This window comes from Trichosurus vulpecula, chromosome 6 (assembly GCF_011100635.1).
Source record: "Trichosurus vulpecula isolate mTriVul1 chromosome 6, mTriVul1.pri, whole genome shotgun sequence".
In the NCBI taxonomy this organism is placed as follows: Eukaryota; Metazoa; Chordata; class Mammalia; order Diprotodontia; family Phalangeridae; genus Trichosurus; species Trichosurus vulpecula.
The window spans coordinates 28,439,193-28,460,019 of record NC_050578.1 but is presented as its reverse complement, the minus strand read 5'-3'; the positions used below and the strand labels follow the sequence as shown (position 1 = coordinate 28,460,019).

Here is a 20,827-nt window from a genome sequence, read left to right as displayed (position 1 = left end):
TTCTCAGAATCTTTCTGTAAGGCATGAAGGGGTAATATCGGATTAAAGAAGCTTGCACACAGTCCACATGAAAAACAAACACCTCTTAGTCTAAATGCAGAAGGTCCCTTCAAAAGTTGAAGAGGCTAAAGAGATAGGCCAAGTTCTTTATTTTTTGCTGCTAATAACCTGAAGCCAGGGCTTCAATCATACTATTAATCTAAATACCTGAACTGGCAGAATAGCCTTACATCAAAGATTCTTAGCCTTTTTTGTATCAGAATGATGTCTTTTGAATAATTAAACAGGAAATGCTAAACTTCAGTTACAAGTTACTGAAGTTTTTTGCCATCTGAGTTTGGGAACCCCTTAAAATCTATCAACGAACCCTTCTGGGGTCCTGTGAACCCCAGGTTAAGGACTTGGTGTTCTCTCCTGCCTAAAAGAAATAAGAGCAGATTCTACTTTCCTCATTGGATAGAGGAGTGGCATATTCAAAGCCTATGGACTACTTTGCTCTCTCTAAAAAACCCTTTTAGCCACATCAGTGACCACACGGAAGGAAAAGGATGGGGATATGCTGGTATGTTTAACAACTAGCTCTCCAAAAATAAAAAATGTACACAGGACACACTTCGAAGTTTCATCTGCAGTATTAACATTTTCTTCATCACGTTAAGTTTAGGCACTCAAGACAAGACATCAAGCCCTGATCTGTAGTATTTGCCAATTTCTGGGGTCTAACTACTAACACTGAAAATTTAACAATCAATTCTCACAAATGGGTACCAGTTAGCTCCAGTACAATCCTGGTAAGAATCAGAGAAAGGAGAAGCCCTTCCCTAAAGAAGGCTTTAGGAAATAGGGGCATCAAACATGCTGTTTTCTGTTACTATTATACAGTGTATATAGCACAGAGTTTCTTTGCACAGAGCAGGCATTCAGTAAATGCTGAATAAATATCAAATTTAAGACACCTAGATACTTTCCCTCTATCCTTTGTTTGCCATTTTCTTCTTGTTACCTACCCATTACTTCTTTTGAGCTGCTGAAATCAGAAAATTTTAGCATTTCAGAGACAGATGTCATCTTAAAGGAAATCATTTGGTCCAACTAATTTCCTAACGTACAGATAAACTGAGATGTAGGGAAGGAAGGAACCCGTTCAAGCTTTAATAATTAGGGACAAAGCCAGGACTAGTTATAAGTCTCTTGACACATAATCTGGCATGCTGGTCACTACAGAATGCTCTTGTACTATTAAAAAAAAGTATTTACTTTTTTTCTACTTACTACTTAACTTAGTACTTCCATAGGGCAAGTGGAACTGTCAAATATTCTCAACCATTTTTGTATCAAGAACCCATCTAATAGACTGATCCCTGTGTGGATCCCTTCTCAGAATAATGTTTTTAAAGGCATAAAATAAAATACAAAAGATTACTTACTAAAGGCGGCTAGATTGCACAGCGGAGAAAGCATGGTGCCTGTAGTCAAGAAGACGTGAGTTCAAATCCAACCTCAGATAAGATTACCTGTAAGACCCTGGATAAGTTATTTAACCTCTGCCTGTTTCTGTTTCCTCCTCTGTAAAAAGGAGATCATGCTAGTGCCTATCTCCTTGGGTGGTTATGCTGTGGTAAGGCACTATACTATATAAATGCTAGCTATTATAATTTATCATTATTATTACTAAGGAAATCAATCACAATTATATACAGCTATCAAACTATTATTTTTAAAAAGAAAATCAAGTTTATGGACTCCAAGTTAAGAAGCCATGCCCTAGAGAAAAGATGATGCAGGGATGGGAACAATTTTATTCTATGCTTTTATTGAAGCTGATAAATTTAACGAAGCCTCAATGACCATTCTAAACAGGTAGAATGCTATCAAATATATTCATTGATTGTTTTCTGTATATCTGACTCAGTCAAAGACTGGCCACAAGAGACCCCCTTCCACACTTCTTTCCTAGCAGCATTGGAACCCACTTCTCAGACTCCCCCAGGGTTGGCAATTAGTCAAGGGCAAGCAGCTGGCAGGACGGGTGGGGGGAGGAGCGGAAGAAGCAACATGCTGGAGTGCAAAATGCACTAGTCTTAAGACCAGAAGGCATGGGTGTGAGTCTCAGTCCTGACTCTTGCAAATAATTTAACCATGTTTAACTTCAGTTGCCTCATCTGTAAACAAGGTTTGATTAAAAAAAAACCCAACAGTTGCCCTATGTGTCTCAAAGAGTGTGTTCTGAAGAACAAAATGATGTGATGTGTACATAAATGTCTGCTATGGCTATTAGAGGGGAAGCTCCTTTGTATTGCCATGAGCTCCTGTCCCTGAAAATCCCTGATGTTTTTACCACATCCACAGCAAGTTCCGCTACGGTAACAGGGGTAAAAAGGAGAAGGAAGGAAGAAAAGTCCTACTCTTTCATTAAGGGAACTTTTGCTATTCACCACCAATGTCTTGTCTCTGCTTCTTGCTTCCAGGAACCAAGCAAGGAAGACTGGAAACTAAGAGAAAATGACACTTCAGGACCATGAATCCCATACAGGAAGGAATGAAACAAGCCTTAGTGAAATGCCTGCTATGTGCCAAGGCTCGGTGCTGAGCACTTCGGAAATGTCACTTCAACCTCATAATAACCCTGCAAGGATGGTGCCATTGTGATTCCCATCTTACAGCTGGGGTAACTGAGGCAAACAGGTTAAGTGCCTTGTCCAGGGTCACAAGCCTTTGAGGCAGGATTTGAACGTGGGTCCTTCCTTCTTCAAGGTCCAGCGCTCCGCCTTTGGCAGCAGAAGGAGGGGAAGGAAAAACTTAAGCCTCCGTTCGCTGGCCTTCTCCTCAGGACCCTGCCCAATCTCAGCCCTGTCTTCTCTAGAGTCCCCAGCCCCACTTCTCACTCCTCTGCACAAACTGCCATCCTCCCAGAATAAGGAAGGACACCTGAGTAACGCATAATCTTTCATTGCTGGCACTCCGATAGGGGATACATATTCCTGCAATCCCACACTGGAACTCTGAATGCTTTCCCCATAGAAAAATTAATTCCTAAGGCAATCGAGTATTACTTATAGAAGATTTATATTCAAGGTATGTTATAGGTTAAATAAGGCAGATTTGGGGGATTTGCTGTGGAAAAATAACTACCATGTGGTACAGCATCATATTTCCTGGGGAAATGCATTCCAAGTAACCATCAATGAATGAACAATAATGAATGTTCACTTTTATTAGGGCTAAGGCTTGCAAAGTGCTTAACCTATGTAATTATCTCCTTTGGATCTCACAAGAATCCCGTGGGAGCTACTGTGATCCCGATTTTACTGCTGAATAAATTGAGGCAGGGTCTGAACTGAGGTCTTCCTGATTTCTAGTCCGTCCTTCTATCTACTATGTCCCTGCTGCTTAGAATTTATTAAGCCCCTCCTGCATGCCACAGACTATGCTGACTGGTGGACATAAAAAAAGACAAAATCAAAACATTCCCTGCTCTCAAGGTACTTACTTCTATTCTATCAGGAGAAACAACACGCAAATATAAAATAGACCGAGTACATTCAAGGTCACCCGGGAAGGGGAAGGTGGCACCTGAGCTGCTCTTTCACAGAGGCAGGCATGAGGAAGGAGGACATTGGAGGCAGGGGCAGGAGGGCATGCGAAGGAGAAGAGAAAGGTGACAGAGTGCAAAGCTCTTTTGAAACAAACTACATACATGCTTCATTTAATATTAAAAGTCTTCAGGAATGGTAATCAGGGTAATATCCAACAAACAGAAAATCTACCCAAAGTGATGAATTTTCATTTTGCCAGCTTGTGCCTCATAGTCTCATATAAAGTGTCTTCAATGGAAAAATAGACAAGTTGATCACTTCTGTTGGGATATTCGTCTCCCCCCATAACCTCAATTGTTTTCTTTTTTAGTGTTGAATAAATAAGTATAAGTAATATATAAGTATATATACAGTATATATAGTGTATATATACTCTCTATAATATATACACTATAGCATATATAGTGTATATATTTATAAGTAATAAATAAGTATAAGTAATATAAAGGTATATATACAGTATATATAGTGTATATATACTCTCTATAATATATACACTATAGCACATATAGTCTATATATATTATATATAATAAGTAATAAATAAGTATAAGTAAATAAAAGTACCCACCACGCTTAAAAATAAGCCTACTTGGGAATTTAATAATAAATGAAAGCCTCCTCACAGGCCAAAATGGTGATACTTAAATGTTATGTTTTTAAAATATTTTAAAACGACCTACATTTGCCACCTTTGAAGCCCTCACATTCTCTCTTCCCCTGAAGTCTTGAGCCAGGGCTGCATCGTGGGATGGATGTGACCCTGGATTCTCGAAGGGTATGATAATGGCAGTCAGATTTGTCTCTGATGAAGGAGTTGTCCTCCTTATTCCCAAGGCCAACGTTTCTACTGGCACCCGTCCTTCATCCAATCCCCTCTTATCTCCTTCCGGACTGTCCTCGCCAAATCCAGTCTCAGACACTTACCAGCTGTATGACCCGGGGCAAACCATGCCACCTCTCTCCCTCAGTTTCCTCAACTTTAAAATGGAGATCACATCATCTACCTCCCAGGGTGGTTGTGAGGATCAAATGAAATAAGATACAAATATTATTTATAGCACTTTATAAAGAGTGCTATATAAATACTAATTATTATTTTATTATGTTTCCATTCTACCTGTTAACCATCTCTCAAACATCTTTTATTGACTACATATATTTTTATATTTACTAATAGGCATACATGTTGTTTCTTCCAACAGAACATAAATTCAAGGGTAGGAACCGCTTTGTTTTGGTGTTAGTATTTCTAAGGGCTAGTGCACACTGTCTGGCACATAGTAGGTGCTTAGTGAATGTCTGCTGACTCAGTACTCCCACCTGGAATGGCTCTAAGCACCAGCCAAATGACAGACTGTGTGTAAGTGGAGCACTAGCTTATCACCACAGGGTGATAAATGTTTTTGGCCACAGGAACTCATGAAGGTCGAAGATGTGGGAGAGACAAACTGTGTTCTGTTAGTGAAAGGAAGCGCCCCCACCCCACCCCACCCCCAGCCACCATAACCATACCGAAGACATCACCAATTCTCAAAGTATAGACATCAGGAACGAGTACTACTTAGAAATAAAAAATCCCTGAATTTGGAGCGAGAATGGACCTTGCTTTTGGCTCAGACTTCACTATGTTCTACAAAACCTGAAAATCGGAGGTATGAGATAGCCAAAATATCATACTGCAATCCCACTCTAGCTCAGCGCTGGCAAGCTGCCACCCACTGTACTGGGCTCTGCATCACTTCTGAAGATAAATGCATAGCAAGAGAGACTACGACAACAACAGCCCTCTGTTCCCTAGGATTTGGAGCGTCTCCATCTCCTAATTTGCTTTTCCTGGGTCTTGAGAAAAGTATCACAACCACTTCTGAGGTGTCTGTTTTCCTATTCTTACTGCATCAGAAGACAGTCATTCCTGGAGTAAGGCAAACATTTGTCTTGAGAAAAAGGCAAGTACATGGTAGAAACTACTATAGACTTAGACCATTAATGGAAAAGTTGTGAGTGCTATATCAGAGACAGCCAGCTCTATCACCACCAAATTGTTTCATCAAAATAAACAGAGGCTTTAAAGGCGTCCATTATGATCCATTATAATGCTCCATCACATTTCTTGCAAGTGAAAAATCAGGACTTTGCAAATAAGCCAAAAACTAATTTTTGAGAAAATAGGTTTTTGTACATGTGAACCCTCAAAGGATTTCACTGTCATAACCTCCTTGAAGACCTATTTAATTTTGTCTCACAGAAGATTAACAAGGGCATATCACATTATGGAGTTTCTTTTTCCTTTAAAGTAGCAAATTACTTAGGAGGTTACTGGGGTTTTCCTTTAATGGAATCACTTTTTCTCTTTGGGGTAAGGGGTAGGGTGGTAGGGGAGATGATGACACCTTTTATAAATCATCTTTTCCAAATGTCTTATTTTTTAATCAAAAGCAATTGTTCTATTTTATATTACAGCTAGTACCCAATTGGTAAAATAGTGAATTCCATAAAATGGTTCAATTTATTTGAATTTGCACTATTTGAAGTTACAGTTATGTAAGATATGGGTAATTGGTTCCGGCTTAGTGAAAATATGCAGTACAAATTTGAGTGGTGTCATCTCTTTATGGGATTCATTATTAACACTAATTAGAACGTAATAATGTAACTGTATCAAAGATCTCTAGGCTATCAAAAAAGGACTATTATTTGGAGTAAGCAAAGAGGTTAGTGCACTCGCCCATCCTGACCACGTGGGGAAGGATGAGATCTGACCCTTCATTTTTCACCAGGCTTGACTCTGGACTTCTCTATCAAGACCCCAGCCAGGAACTGGTAATCAAGGTGGCCTCATATCAAAGATGGTCCTTCTGGGACCTAGAATAGAGACTATTATTTTCCACCTGGCTGTACTCCCGACCTGGAGAATGATGGATCACAGGCCCCAGCAACTACTCAGATCACATCAGCCCCATCTGCCCCTGGGGCCTCTCCCACTCTCTGATGGGAATAGAGACCTGACCTTTCGGAATCTCCATTTGAGGAGAGGCCCAGGTCAGCCTTCTCTATTTCCTGTATGATGACATTCCTGGACTTCATCGTGTCGCTGCAGTGGATACTTTCTCACCCTGCCTTCTCTCCTTTTCTGCTTCATTTTGTCTTATGCCGTTAGATGAGGGACTGCCTTTCGCCTTTCTTTGTATCCCTAGCACTTAGTACAGTGCCTGGTACGTAGAGGGGAATGTGTGTGAGAACTAAGCAGTTACGTAGCTTTGTTATGTGCCTGGCACGGTGCCAAGGGCTTTACAAATATTTCATTTGACCCTCAGGACAACCCTGCAAGGTTAAGTGCTGTTTTATATCCATTTTGCAACTGAGGAAACTGAGGCAAACAGAGATTAAACGGCTTGACCCTGAAGAATCTGAGGCCACCTCTGAACTCGGGTCTTCCTGACTCCAGGCCCGGCACTCTATTCACTGTTTACTGACTGACCAGAATCTTCCGACTTGAAATTCAGCATCTTTTTCTATGCACCATACTTGTCTTACAGGATGCCACGGCTAATTCATCGCCCTGTGGTTTAGCCAGTGAGTGAAAAAGGCTAGCAAGCCTTCAAAATCTACTGGGATCAGGATGCCAAGTTTTAAGAAGATGTGCCATTTAGGGGCTGAATAACAGGTTGTGTGTACAATTTATATTTTCCTCATTCTGTACTGGTGTTATTTTCAATGAAAACAGACTGAGGTATCAGGGAATCCATCCTCTTTTCTGCAGGTTGAATCACTTGATGTATTAATACTGTTTGTGATATTCAAAATGCTTACTCTGAGCAAGAAATCATGAAAAGAAGCAATGTCCAGGCAGAAACATGAGCCTTCGGAACACTTCTCCAATTAAAGTTCCTGTTGCTATAGCCTACGTCAAATACAACCTGATCATTCCCAAGGTCTCTAGGTCAGGAGAACCTGGTCCATATGGCTTTGCTCATGATACTGACAAACATTCACACTTCATTGAACTAGGTGTGTTTGCAATATGTCAAATACCTTAGCTATGCTTGTGTTTCATACAGTATTCCCAGAAATACCTCTGGCAGCTTTTGTGATTTATGTCTTTGGGGATCATAGTTAAGAGGAATGACATGGTAGAGTGGATAGGGAGCTGGCCTTGAAGCCAGAAGGGCCTGGATTCTAATCTAACCTCTGACACTTACGGGCTGTGTGACCCCGAATAAAGTCGTGTAACCTCTCAGCAACTTTCTGAGAGTACAAATTGTAGATGGAGTGCCAACTTGCCTTGGTAGAGGGATTATACTCACCTGTGAGTTCTCTATACAGCAATGAAATCACTGGTCCAGTCCCAGGACCTGTATTTATCAGCTATTTTTCTTGCCTCAGCTTCAGAGCATCTAGGTTACTGTCCTAAGGTATTTGTCATTCTTAACAGAGTGTAAGCTCTTGAGGGCAAGGGCTGTTTTACTTATATCTTTGCACCTAGCATGGTACCTAGCACATAGTAGGTATTTTAAGATATGGCTTTCACTTATTAGCATCAGATATCATCCTTCACTAACACCCTCCTCCAATGAGTCCTTGGGGTGTAAAAGTGAATCTGGTCTCACAAAAATTCATCTTTCTGAATTCAAATTAGGCCTCAGACACTTACTAGTTGTGTGACCCTGGGCAAGTCACTTAACCCTGGTTTGCTTCAGTTTCCCCATCTATAAAATGAGCTGGAGAAGGAAATGGCAAACCACTCCATTGTCTTTACCAAGAAAACCCCAAATGGGGTAACAAAGAGTTAGAAATGACTGAAAAATGACTAAACAACAAGAAATAAGAGGCAACACCTTGGCCAGACCCTGCGGAAGTGTAAGGGGGCAAGACTTGAAGCTAAGATGAGAGACAGAATATTAAATAGAACAGTTCTCTTTAATAATCACATCCATTGGGCTAAGATAGCATCCTCATTTCCTATGGAAGTATACACTTTCCTGGTCCTCTTAGGTAACCACAGATGACAATAGATGCCTATGCAGTTATTATAACACTGCTTAATTGACTAAAGGATCACTAAATCCTAGATCAACCCCTTCATTTTACAAACGGAGGGTAATGACAGCCAAGGGACCTCCCTCCCAAAGGTCATGATGTTCATGTCAGAAGGAGGTTCTCTGACTCCAGAGCCAATGCCCTTTCCACTACATCAAAATGCAGATGAAAACAGTCAGAGTTGCAGATCATGTCATCACTCCAAAAGCTAACACAACAGAGCAGGGTTCAAAGACCCTAAATCATTAAAGTGAGGAAGTTCAGGAAGGTTGCATTAGCTCTTCAACTGCATTAGTAAAAGGAGATTTAAGAACTAATTTTTATATAGCAAATCCAAGAAAATAATCACGAAGGGGACAAGGGAGATTTGCCACTGCTCTTTGGAGTTGGCAGGACTCACGTTCGAACCCTGCTTCAGACACTTAAAACCTGTGTGCACAAATCACTCTTTTGGCTTCAGCTTCCCACCTGTAAAACGGGGACAATAATAACCCCTACCTTATAACTGTGAGAGTCAAATTAGATAGCGTGTGTAAAGTGCTTTGCAAAGTTTAAAGTGCTATATCAACGCCAGTTAGCGATAAAAAGCATACTTTTATTTCTATTATATCAAAATATTAACTTATAAGCACAGCTGCGGCTTTTTCTTTAAAGAAAAACCCACTCCCTTCTTCTCCCCCCTCAATCCAAAACCAAAATGAATATTCCATACTAATGACAACACAAGTAATATTGCTGAAAACAATGGCTCTAATGTTCTTGCTTCTTTACCCAGGATAAAAGGTCCCTAACTATGGATGACATGTGGAAATGTGAGATGAATTACATGTGTAAAAGACCCTCAGTTGCTCCCCAACGCCGGTGTCTCTTACACCACACCCCACTAGCTTTCTCTTCATGGCAGGGATGCTGGGAAAATGCCTTGTGAGTAGCATTGAAAAATTTTTTTTTTAAAAATAGGTAGAGAAAAAATCCTGTAGTTGAAGATACCATGAAGTAGAAAGGCTTCAGGTGAATGGCCAGGCACTTCTTCCAGGGAACGTTTTCAAGTTCAACTAAGGATTAAAGGTTTAATTTCTCTGGGATCCACCGCTACCAGAATTCAAAAGAAGGGCAGATTAGGAAAGGAAAACAGACAAAGACACAAAAGCAGGTGAAAAAAAATCAGCATTACATTAGGAAAAAGAAATTTAACTCCAAAAAAAGTTTCCTAGAAAATGATGAATTGGCTGCTGAAACTGATTTTTAAAAAGGCCTAACACTGGACAAAGTGAGTCTGTGATTCCCAAGCCCAGTTTTGTGTACTCCAGGGCTGTCAAGGCATTTAAAAGGATGGAATGAGTCTCAAAATTAGAATTATTGCTCAATTCTATTCTAAAAATAAACCATGCCATGTAGGGCCCTACCCAGGTAATGGTAAAAATGTTAAATTATCAAGAGATAGGGAGCTGGCTTCAACCTCCAAGAGAGCTGGCAATCAGCCAAGAAATGGTTGACCTCTCAACAGTATTTCTGCATCCAAGAGTCACCAATCCGGATTAGAAAGTGGAATGAAAATAAGAGCCCCAGGTCACCTGGCCCTTTGAGCACAAAGAAGGGGCTGAGAAGGAAGCAAGCTAAGCAGCCCTTCTCTGGCTTTGATGTCCCATCACTCACCCCTATGCTGCTTTGGACAAGGTCTTTCAGCATCTTGACTGGGCAGAGATTGGGTTTAGTATATGGTTTGGCATAGAAAGTGTAATGAGACCTGGATTTAAATCCTGGCTCCAAAGCTTGCTAGCTACACAGCCTTGGGTAAAGTCACTTAATTCTCTTGGTCTTCTCTTGGTTTTCTTCCTCCAAGAAATGGGGATAAAAGAACAAAACTTGCTGTCTCACTGGGTTGTGGTAAGGAAAAGCACGCTGTAAACCTTAAAGCCCTACAGAAGTTGGAAGAGAAGTCATTAGACTGTAAAATTCTTTCAGCTTTCCTGAAAAGTGTGGGGCTATTATCTAGAAAAAGAGTGTCCCAAAAGTCTTAGTGTAGTTTTAAGTTTTCTCAAGCTAAGACTTTTGGAGCACCATGTGTAAATAGTTTGGGATTATCAATTCTATAGCAGCACTAAGAATGCTTAAATTAAAAAGAATATTAATATCATTTACAACAACAGTCAGAGGTAATGCAATATAAAAGAGAATCAGCCTCCAATTCAAGAAGAGCTGGGTTTAGGTCTCAACTCTGACACATACTGGCTGTATGATTGGGCAAGCAACTTGATAGGAAACTCTCCCAAGACTTCCTTATCTCAGGCAGGTAATGCTAGGGAACATTTTATTTAAGGAAGACCAAAGCTGGAAACCCCTCATTTCTTGAACCTTATATTATTTGCAAAATGGCTGCAGATCTGCATTGGTAGAAGACATTTTCTTCACCGGGAGTGCCTCATGTCAATTAAGTCACTAGACAAATTGGTTGGGACAAATATGAACAACTGCCATTTACATAGATTTTTAAGGTTTTCAAAGTGCTTCACAAAAAATTCCTATGTCTTCCCCCTTATGCACTGGGTCAAGCCCCATCCAAAATAAAAAAGGATCTTTTTTTATGAAGAAGAAAACTTGACATCTCTCCTAGTCCTAAAATCACTTAAAGGGACCTCTGGCAAAACTGTACAAGGGAGAAAAACAGAAAAGGCATGTGGGTGGTAGGAGAAGACAGCATGGCGGACAGGGAGCGTAGCAGCAGCAGCTAGTTTTGTCATCTAAAAAGAGATGCCCATCTAATTGGTTTGTATGTCTCTATCTTTGTGAGTTGGGGTGTGTGGGCTGGGTGGGAATTAGCCCTCGCTTTCTGAACATTGGTGACACTTCATCAGAGGAAGAAAACCCCTGCTGATGTCAGAAACTCTCAGTTAAGACATTCTAGATTAGGTCATCGTAGACAAGCATTGGTCTGAGGGAAGGAGCCAACCCACCAGTCCAGATTGGTGATCTCTACAGCTGCAGAAACATTGCTTTTTTCAATTCCTGAAAAAGAAGTCAGAAACAGGTTGTTAACAAAACAGTTTCACTGCTTTGAATCCTCATTCAAAGAACCGATCCTGGAAAAGCATCTAAGTATTGATTGACACAAGGCATTACGGACCTTGAGGGTAGTAGGGGTCTTTTGCCTCTCTTTGCATCCCCAGTGCTTAATTAACACAGTGCCCTGGCACACAGTGGGTGCTTAATAAGTGCTTACTGATTGACTAACAGTGGCTAAATTACTGAAAGGTAAGTGTGCATATAGAAGAATAAACACACACACACACACACTCCAATTTCTTACCGTGGTGAATTAAATCCACTGTCCACGGTGATACTGCTACTGTCCATGCTGTCTAGCCGGGCAGAATGTGTTGCCCTCTGGCTGTTACTGTTATCGTTTTCCTTTGGGGCAAGGAGAGTGAGGTTCTTCTCAAATTTTCTCTGTAGGTCTCTTTCTTTCTCCCTCTCTAGCAGCCACTGCATGGTCCCCACATCATCCCGATTCTTCTCCTCCTCTGCGTTCTTGTGTGCCCCTTCCTCAGAGTCGTCATCGTCGGAGACATTGTAGTAGTCAAATGAAGCTTCCTGGTTCCCACAGGCTTCCTGCTGTCGTTGGGAAAGGGGCACGGCTTGACTGACAGAGGCTGCCAGGGACTGTTCCAGGATCTCGCAGCGACCCGGCAAAGCATCGGGAGACGACTGTGGGTGAGCTTTCAGGAGGGACACGGTTGGCTTGTGATAATTATTCATGGACAGGGCACTATGGAGTGGTTTGAAGAGCGTGTCTTTGCTGAATATCTTATCTAGGCTGATTGACTCTGTGCCATGGTGGGGGATCAGTCGTCCATTGGCAACAGGGTCCGTGGCTGGGCCAGCAATTGCTGCCAAGCCTCCCCCTGGCCCTTTGGGCGACTCCTCTTTGTGCACCACGGGTTCTCTGGTGGGATGCTGGGGCTGCCTCTCAGAAGAAGACAGCTTTTTCATCCCATCAGTCAAGGTCAGAGTGTCAGGATCGTCTTTGTTCTTCCCCAAAGGTGATGGAGCAGTGAGGACTGTCTCGCTGGAGGTGTTACATTGAAAATAGTCATCCATGGAAGCTTTGGTTGGACAGGCATTGAGTTCATTATAAGATGGCAAACTCTCTGGAGGTTTGCTTTGTTCCGAAAGGCTACAAGAATTGGGGGGTTCAATGCTGCCACTGACAACTTCAGGTATACACACCTCTTTATAGTTTGTGGATGAAATGTGAGCCCTTTGGTGACTGACAGTCTGTGTAGGCCTTAAAGTACTATCGTCAGTATAAGACTGGCTAAGTGTTGGATCATCTTGGCTACACGCTTCAACTATGTCTTCAGTTGTCCCTAAGGAAGCAGCACCGAGAGGGCCTTTGGAATTATCCATTGACCTAGATCTCTCCTTGGCTTTATTGGACCTTTCATTCCTGGACCTGCGATCCTGGGTATGGCTGTGACTTCGATGGACCTTCGAGTGAGAACTTCCCCGGGAAGGCTCAGGAAAAGGCATTTCAGTCCTCCTCTTGGCCAGTTCACCAGACACATCCCATTCCGGTGTCATGGGAAAATGAGGCTCAATCATGTTAGGGTGGCTGTGCGTGATGAAATGATCTCCTTTGTGTTCAACGATGAAGCAGCCTTCCCGTGGTGAGCGAGTCAGAGGGTCGTTCAGGTCATAGTCTCTGTCTGCTGTGATATCAAGATGAGAACCATCTGAAGGGTCCCCTCCTTTGGACCCCCGCGTCTTGCTGTGGGAACGAGTCTTCCCGTGGGTCTTCCGATAGTTCCTGCTCTTCTTGCTCCTACCGCTGTGGTGGGCGGATGACCCCGTTTTGCTCCTCTGAGCTTTTTCTTCATCAAGTTTCTTCATTAGTGCAGTATGCCTCATAACATTTTCTACGGTCAGATCTGGGTTAATGCGCCTGATAATCTCCATTTCTACTTCTCTGGGGATTGTAGTGGGCGTCTCCTCATCTCTCAGAGGCCATTCCTCTGGGGGAAACTGTGCAGAAAAATTAGTTAGTTGTTTTGTCTTGTCTTTCTTAAAACTCAGCCTAAACAACTTCAGCCCAAATTTTTTGGACTGTTTTTCACTGTCTTTAGGTTTTGAAAGCGTTTCTGTCTTATAAGAAAAATTTACAGTACTTTTACTTTTTTCAGTGGGTGGCAATTGGCATAGTGAAGGGGGGCAGTCCTTGGCGGCTTTCCTTTGCAGCGTAGATGCATGCATGCTGTGCATGTCTTCTCTACAACAGTGGCAAGAGTCGCAGTGGTTTTTGGGTAATGTTCTGTCCCTGACACAGCCCGAGGTGGAGGGTGTGATGGTTCCTGGCTGTGGAGAGGTACACTGAGTCCTGTCAGGTATCCTCTCATCCAAATGATACCATTTACTATTAGTTCTTATGAGGGAAGGAGTAATAAAATAAGTCTGTGGGGTCACAATAAAATAGCCATCTGGAGTGGGGTAGATTTTCCTCTCACGAACCAACATGCTCAGTGTGTGCCGGAGGATTTCTTGGCTTGGAGTTGGAACACCTGAAACCAAAGCAATACACAGATGAGAACTGAGCAGCCACCCCTGGCCCTTTCTCAATAGCCTCCTCCTACCATCCCTCCCTCCCTCCCTCCATCCATCCCTCCCTCCATCCATCCATCCCTCCCTCCCTCCTGACAAGCGTGTTTTGAAAATAGAGGAAATATATTAAAGAGAAATCTCTACATATCTACTGGATAGGAACAGGTTGAAAAATTAATCCAAAAGTGACAATCAGGCATGCTAATGAACATTTTTAAAGTGCTATTGGTATCCATAACAACACTGCTCATTACATAATGCCCAATAAGAAACATATTACATTATGATTATAATGCTAATGTTTACCCATCAGGAGGCAATTGGGGCATTTTTCCAGTGGGAGAAAACTCAGCAGGACTATGGTCCTAGATTTTAAAGATCATTCACACACACACACACGTCATAGAGAATGTCAGATCTAGGAAAGGACCTTAGGGGTCATCTTGGCTCATACTCTCTCCTCTAATCACCCATCAGCATTAGATTCACTTTTTTCCAATTCTTGGTTCCATGTTCTTTCTGGCTACACCATATTGTCTTTATCATCATCACTTTCTTTAAGAATTATGGTAAGGAATCCTGCCCCAGTACTTACCATGGATGTATTGGTGGATAGAACCTCCTAGAGCAGTGGTGTCAAACTCAAATAGAAAAGGGGGACACTAAATGGTCTTTCCTGCTGGCCAAATACTGACTAGGAAAACCACATAGTAACATTACTTATGTTTTGGCATATTTTTTATTTTGCTAAATTTTTTTATTAAATATTTCCCAATTATTTTTTTAATCTGATTTGGGCTGCACTCAAGAATATTGTAGGTTTTGGGTTTGGCACCTTTGTCAATGTAAAATAAACATTAACTAAACATTCACTACGTGCAAAGAACTAACAGAGTCCATTGTGCTTTTAGGATCCAGTGCAGCATGGGATAAATAAAAGGAACTACATTGAAATTGCAGAAAGTATGCATTTGATTATATCATCAGAATCTGGTAGTTTACACACACACACACACACACACACATACACACACACACACACACACATACACACACACCCCTAGAATCTGGTAGTTACTAAGCAGGTCTGGGTGCGCAGAGAAATTTGCCTTCTTAACACATAATGCTGATGAATAAAAATTCCTAATGGAAGGTTCCAACCACATCATTCCCCTGCTCAAAGACCTTCAGTGGTGCCTCATTTTTTCAGCCTATCCTTCCTGTCTTATTGCTTTTTAAAATCTTTGTCATATTCTCCTGTGGTCCAGTCCAATGAGACTACTTGCAATTTTTTTTTTAGTACTACCTGGCTTTCTAATCCTTGCATCTTGGCTCATTTTATATCCTAAATCTAGGATACCCTCTCCCCAAGATATTCTCTACCTGTTAAAACTCTTCCCATGTTTCTTTTCCCCTAGAATTAATTTCATTTTTCCCACTTTTCCTCTCCTTCCCATGCTCCCCTCCCCTGTTAAGCAATAAGATAAAGAAAAATGAAACCCTCATAAGCAAATACACACAGTCACATCAAAAAAGTATGTCTCATTTTGTATTTTAAGTTCATCACCTCTCTGGCAGGAGGCAAAGAGCATGCTTCTTCATTTGTCCTGTGGAACTGAGGTTTGTCACTACATTAAACACAGTACTCAAGTCTCAAAATGGCTTTTCTTCACAATGTTGGTGCCATTGTGTAAACTGTTCTACTACTGTCCACTTTGCCTCTGCTTAAGTCTGTAGAAGCTTGCCTAATTTCCCTTAGAACTCTGAATTTTGTCATTTCTAAGGCTTAATGATAATGATCCATTACATTCATATACGAAAGTCTGTTTAGCCATTCCCCAAGAAGTGAGCATCCCCTTAAGTATCCTGGGGGTTTTGCTATTATAAAAAGAGTTGTTATGAATATTTTTGTACATCATGGTCCTTTTTCCTCTTCTGCGGTATTACTAGGTCAAAAGGTATGCACAGTCTGGTGACTTTGGTGGGGCTGGGGTGTCTAATTCCAAATGACTGGACCAATACAGTAGTGCTCCATCAACAGTGGTCCTGGCACAGTCTGAGTCAAAGCACATTGCTTCAGCCCAAAACCAAAGATAATCTATTGGAACAGAGGTGACATAACATTGAACACGTACGCAGCAGAGTCAGTCTCTGTGATGTAAGCAATTTAAGGAGTTCATTGTCTTGATTCTTTATCCCTAGTATATCCCAGAGCCTGGGAAATAGTGGGAACTTAATACATTGCTTTTTGAATTGAACTGAATTGAAATTGAAATCCCAGTTTGATCATAGACGATAGATTCTTCTGTATGTGCGCATTTTATCTGGTTGGATACCTTGGGATTTCAATGCAATTTTGTCTTTCACTGGCACTTTTGTGAGTGGTTAAAAAAAGGGTTAGGGACAGTCAGAAGAATTTTCCAGATGTGTATAAAGGTAAAAGCATAACAAGTATAAAATGAGATATATATCATAGCTGCTACATTTTATTACAAATTAATATTCACTGATGGAGGATTTCTAAAATATGGGCTTAGCAAAACAAAAGCAGATGCCTATCTTTAAAAGAGCAGAATGTCTGGTTACTCAGTAAACTGAGGAGTGAAAAGTTCTTATACAGATAATTGGTATCTAGTCTCATTATTTCAAGGATCTCTAAGTGTATAAATCAAATAATTGATATGATTCAACTCCTCCTGCAAAAATGTCTACTAATTTGTCAATGGATAAAACACCTAACATTTACCAATAATCAAAATTAAAAGACAGTCAAAACAAAACACTCCCAAACCTGAGCGTTAGCACCCTTCCACACCCTTTTCTGCCTCTCTTCCGTGATTACTGCAGAAGCAGGAAAGTATCAAAACAAGACTGAGACCCATTTTGTATTTTAATTTGTTTCATGAGAAGCAATGACCAATTTTTTTTTAATTTTAATCATCACCAACTGGCAAGCCTATTGGCTGACATTCTTGCCATAAACAAAAAGGAAAGAAAGAAGTTAAATTGTAGCTAATGGAAGAATGACTGACAGATATTCCTAAAGAGGCAAGAGCGGAGTGGATTTTATTGCATCTCCAGGAGCAACATGAAATATTACTTTATGGGGCATATAGTCATCATACCAGAGATGAGTATTTCCAAATACGACTGCTATGAAAATAATTGCAACTTATGTAAGAACATCAGTTGCTGGAGATGAACAGGTAAAGAAATTCTGCAAAGAACTTAATAGGACCCTCCAAATTAAATTAACATTCTGACACTTGGTGATTGTAATGCAAAAGTGGAAAACAGTGGAGACATGGAGAAATATATTGGAAAGTATAGTTTGAGAAGAAGGAATGAGACAGGCCAAAGTCTCAAGGACTGCACAGAAGTCTCAGCCTTTGCATCTTGGATGCTTTCCTTGAGAAAAGAAATGGCAAGCATGGGACAACAGTGAGCACCAAACAATACCACCAAAAAATGAAATAATATATATTTTGACAGCAAGACTTGTTTTTGCCAAAGGACTTTTTCCTGAATTAACTTTCTGTGCACAGATAGGCCATCAAATTATCGAACCTAAGATCAGAATTTGTTTTTTTAAAAAAAGCAAGACAAAGAATAAGTTATGGTATACAATTTACACAACTTGATCCAGAATCATTTAAATAAGTAAACAACGAACAAAATTGGGAAATCATATCAATATTGATTATAATGATTTTATACTTTAGCTTAACCAATGTAAACTAATTAACAAAACAAGGATACCAAAAGAGCCCAGAAAATACCTTAGTCAACAACCATCTAACTTGTGTGCCAGATGAAGAGAGATGACTGCCAAAGGTAACGCCGAGATAGAATATAAACTTGTTTATAAAATCTGACAAACAAGGATGATGGATAATGATGAGTAGGTTCATCCCATAAAGCAAAAACTGTAGAAGGTAAAACTAGTTTAAGAATCTTGGCAAGGTATCCAACTAAGCAAAGTCATCCCAAGGGCATGTAAGGATGCAAATGGAAGGAGGTCAACAAACAGAAGACAAATGGATGAGATTTGTAAAAATCATTATCAGAGCCTGTTTTCTCCATCAAGAACAGCACAACCAGCACACTTAAGACTCACAGCACAATCCCAGATGTACTCATATGGGAAGTAGAAATGATAATAAAGAGAACAAAAATGGCAAATGCAGATGAACTACATATAGAGTCTTATACATATATAGGTCACATATGTACATAAGTGTTTATGTATAAATGTAAATGGATTTATATATTGCATATGAGTAACATATGTGTGCGCGCACACTTCTGTATATCTTGGAAGCCATATACAAAGAAATGATAACAATTTAAACTCACAGGAGCTGATGAAGTCATCAAGAGAACTGTAGAAAAAGAGGGCTTTTGGAACACAGCCTTATTTTCCCCCAATCAATCTACTCAACTTCATTTCTACCATCTACTCCAGTCAGGACAGTATTGTCACCATCATCCAAGAAGACCTGCCTGTATCTAAGTTAACGGTTTCTCCCTCACACACTTAAGGAAATCCTCAGCATTTCCAGATTTAACCAATAATAATTGTTTTGCTCATGTTAGTTTAATCAAGTGAATTAACATAGGTGAGGTGCTTTGCAAACTTTAAAGTGATATAAAAATGCTAGTTATGAGTATGTAATCAGTTGTATCTCAATCAGACCATAAATTCCTTAAGGGATGACATCTTATATTTCTTTTGCACCTCCTACAATACTCAATACAATTCTAGGTGCTCAATGTCCAACCAGTATTTGAATGTATAAAGTGTCAAAGAATGTGGTCAAAACTCCTATAGTTCTGACACAAAGTATTCTTTCATTTGGAGAAATCCATTTCATTACTACCGATAATTCATGAAGTCTGCCAAACACTGTGTAAATGCTTCTTTAATGAATGTTTAAGTCATACAGTGATTATTATTAATGGGGCAGCATCACAGGCTTAATTAACATATACATGATAAAAATCTTACTGAACAGAAGAGACATGCAAATCATGTTATTCTCTAAGTCTTTGGACTACCCCAAAGATCACCCCCATTTAAATTTCACATTTTTCAGCCTTCTAGCAACCTTTTAGAAGTAGATAAGCTAAAATAACGAAATTTGATGAGATTCTGTTCTGTAGTCAGATGATAGAAACATGTGAGAGCATTCTCTATGGTGTTCTTTTGGAGTGTCCCTTTATTCAACAACGTAAAAGACTATCTATGAATCTAATATTGGCCTATAATTCCTATAATTTTAAAGTAAGGTATATATGAACAGTTAGTTAAGTTTTCTCTCTAGTTGTGGATATATCTACATACATTACCCTAAACTGAACCACAGAACTTGAGCTATTTTTCTGAATTAGCAACTGGTAGACATACTACATTTTTCTCTAGAAGTTATTTTTTTTACATAGCACTTTCCCCTGCCTATGAAGGAATGAAAAATATTTCAGACACATTATATACATAGTGGGCATTATCTTCCTCCATTTAAGTCCTAGTCTAATGCTTCATTGTGATGTGACCAAGACCAGAGGTTCATGAAAGCCGGGCTAGGGTACAATGTCTAACAGATCTTACACAAAACTGGAAAAACCCTAAGTATGGGCTCAGCAACAGACTATATTTGGGACATGCCTAGATAAATGGGAGAAGGATTACATAACCAGAAGTTTGGGCACAAAGAAGAGGTTTGTCATGGCCACAGGAATCTATGGAATGGGAGAAAAAGGCCAAAATGCCCTTTGGTCTTATGCATTCTCCAGTGTGATAGCAGCAGAATGATGGGAAAAGAAAAGTGAATCTAAAAATTAGACAGTTCACAGACTGTTTACAAACATTAACTTAAATGTTGACATTCTCTATATGACTTTTCTCCATCGTCAACAAGTCGATACACTAGTGGAGGGAACAAACCACATCAATACTGACATTTTTGCTGTAAATTAAACCAGAGGGCATAAAGAAGTTAGAGCTGAGTGGAAAGACAGCTTTCAGGTTCTCCTTGGAGAGACAAATGAGTTGGCAGGGGGCTGGTTTCATCCTGCGCTCAAAGGCAAAAATAAACATAATTTCATGAAATACTTAGTCATCTCACCTTACAGTACTACTCATGAAAAGCATAAGCAAACAGACCACCATGAAGATAATTGCAGCTTATGTGCCAACATCCACTGAAGAAGATGAAGTATACAAGACCCATTAAGAACTTGACAAAATCCTCTGAACTCTGCCAACTTTTACATCAGCACTCAGTGACATCCGTGTGAAAGTGGGCACTGGGGAAGATATTTTTCAACTGATGGTGAAAAATTAAAGATGAAAACAAGAAATGAAGGGCTACTTGAGGACCATAATCAGGAGGCTTTTCACCTACAAATCATGACTACTTCAAGGAAAGGGTTGGGAGACAATAAACCAGATGAGCACTGAGTGAGATATAGAACTGACAATATGTTAAAGTTAAGAAACAACTTGTTACAGACATAGCATCCACTTCAGAATTAACTGTGTTCCATCAAACCATCAGCTAGTTAGAAGTGGTCAAAGTAAAGACCAAATTAAAAGAA

General features: G+C 40.3%; 1 protein-coding gene across 2 annotated transcripts in view; it reads right to left on the bottom strand.

The window, feature by feature from the left end:
- Positions 1 to 20,827, bottom strand: part of STOX2 (storkhead box 2) — a 35,517-nt gene that overhangs the window by 3,187 nt on the left and 11,503 nt on the right. The window contains exons 2-3 of one of the 2 annotated variants that reach the window (XM_036763335.1): positions 11,943 to 14,190; positions 11,590 to 11,641 (exon numbers count right to left, since the gene is read on the bottom strand). In XM_036763335.1, the coding sequence (XP_036619230.1) occupies positions 11,635 to 11,641; positions 11,943 to 14,190 (2,255 nt within the window). In that variant the 3' untranslated portion in view covers positions 11,590 to 11,634. The remainder of the gene's footprint in view (positions 1 to 11,589; positions 11,642 to 11,942; positions 14,191 to 20,827) is intronic. The other variant, XM_036763334.1, reaches the window with a different exon arrangement.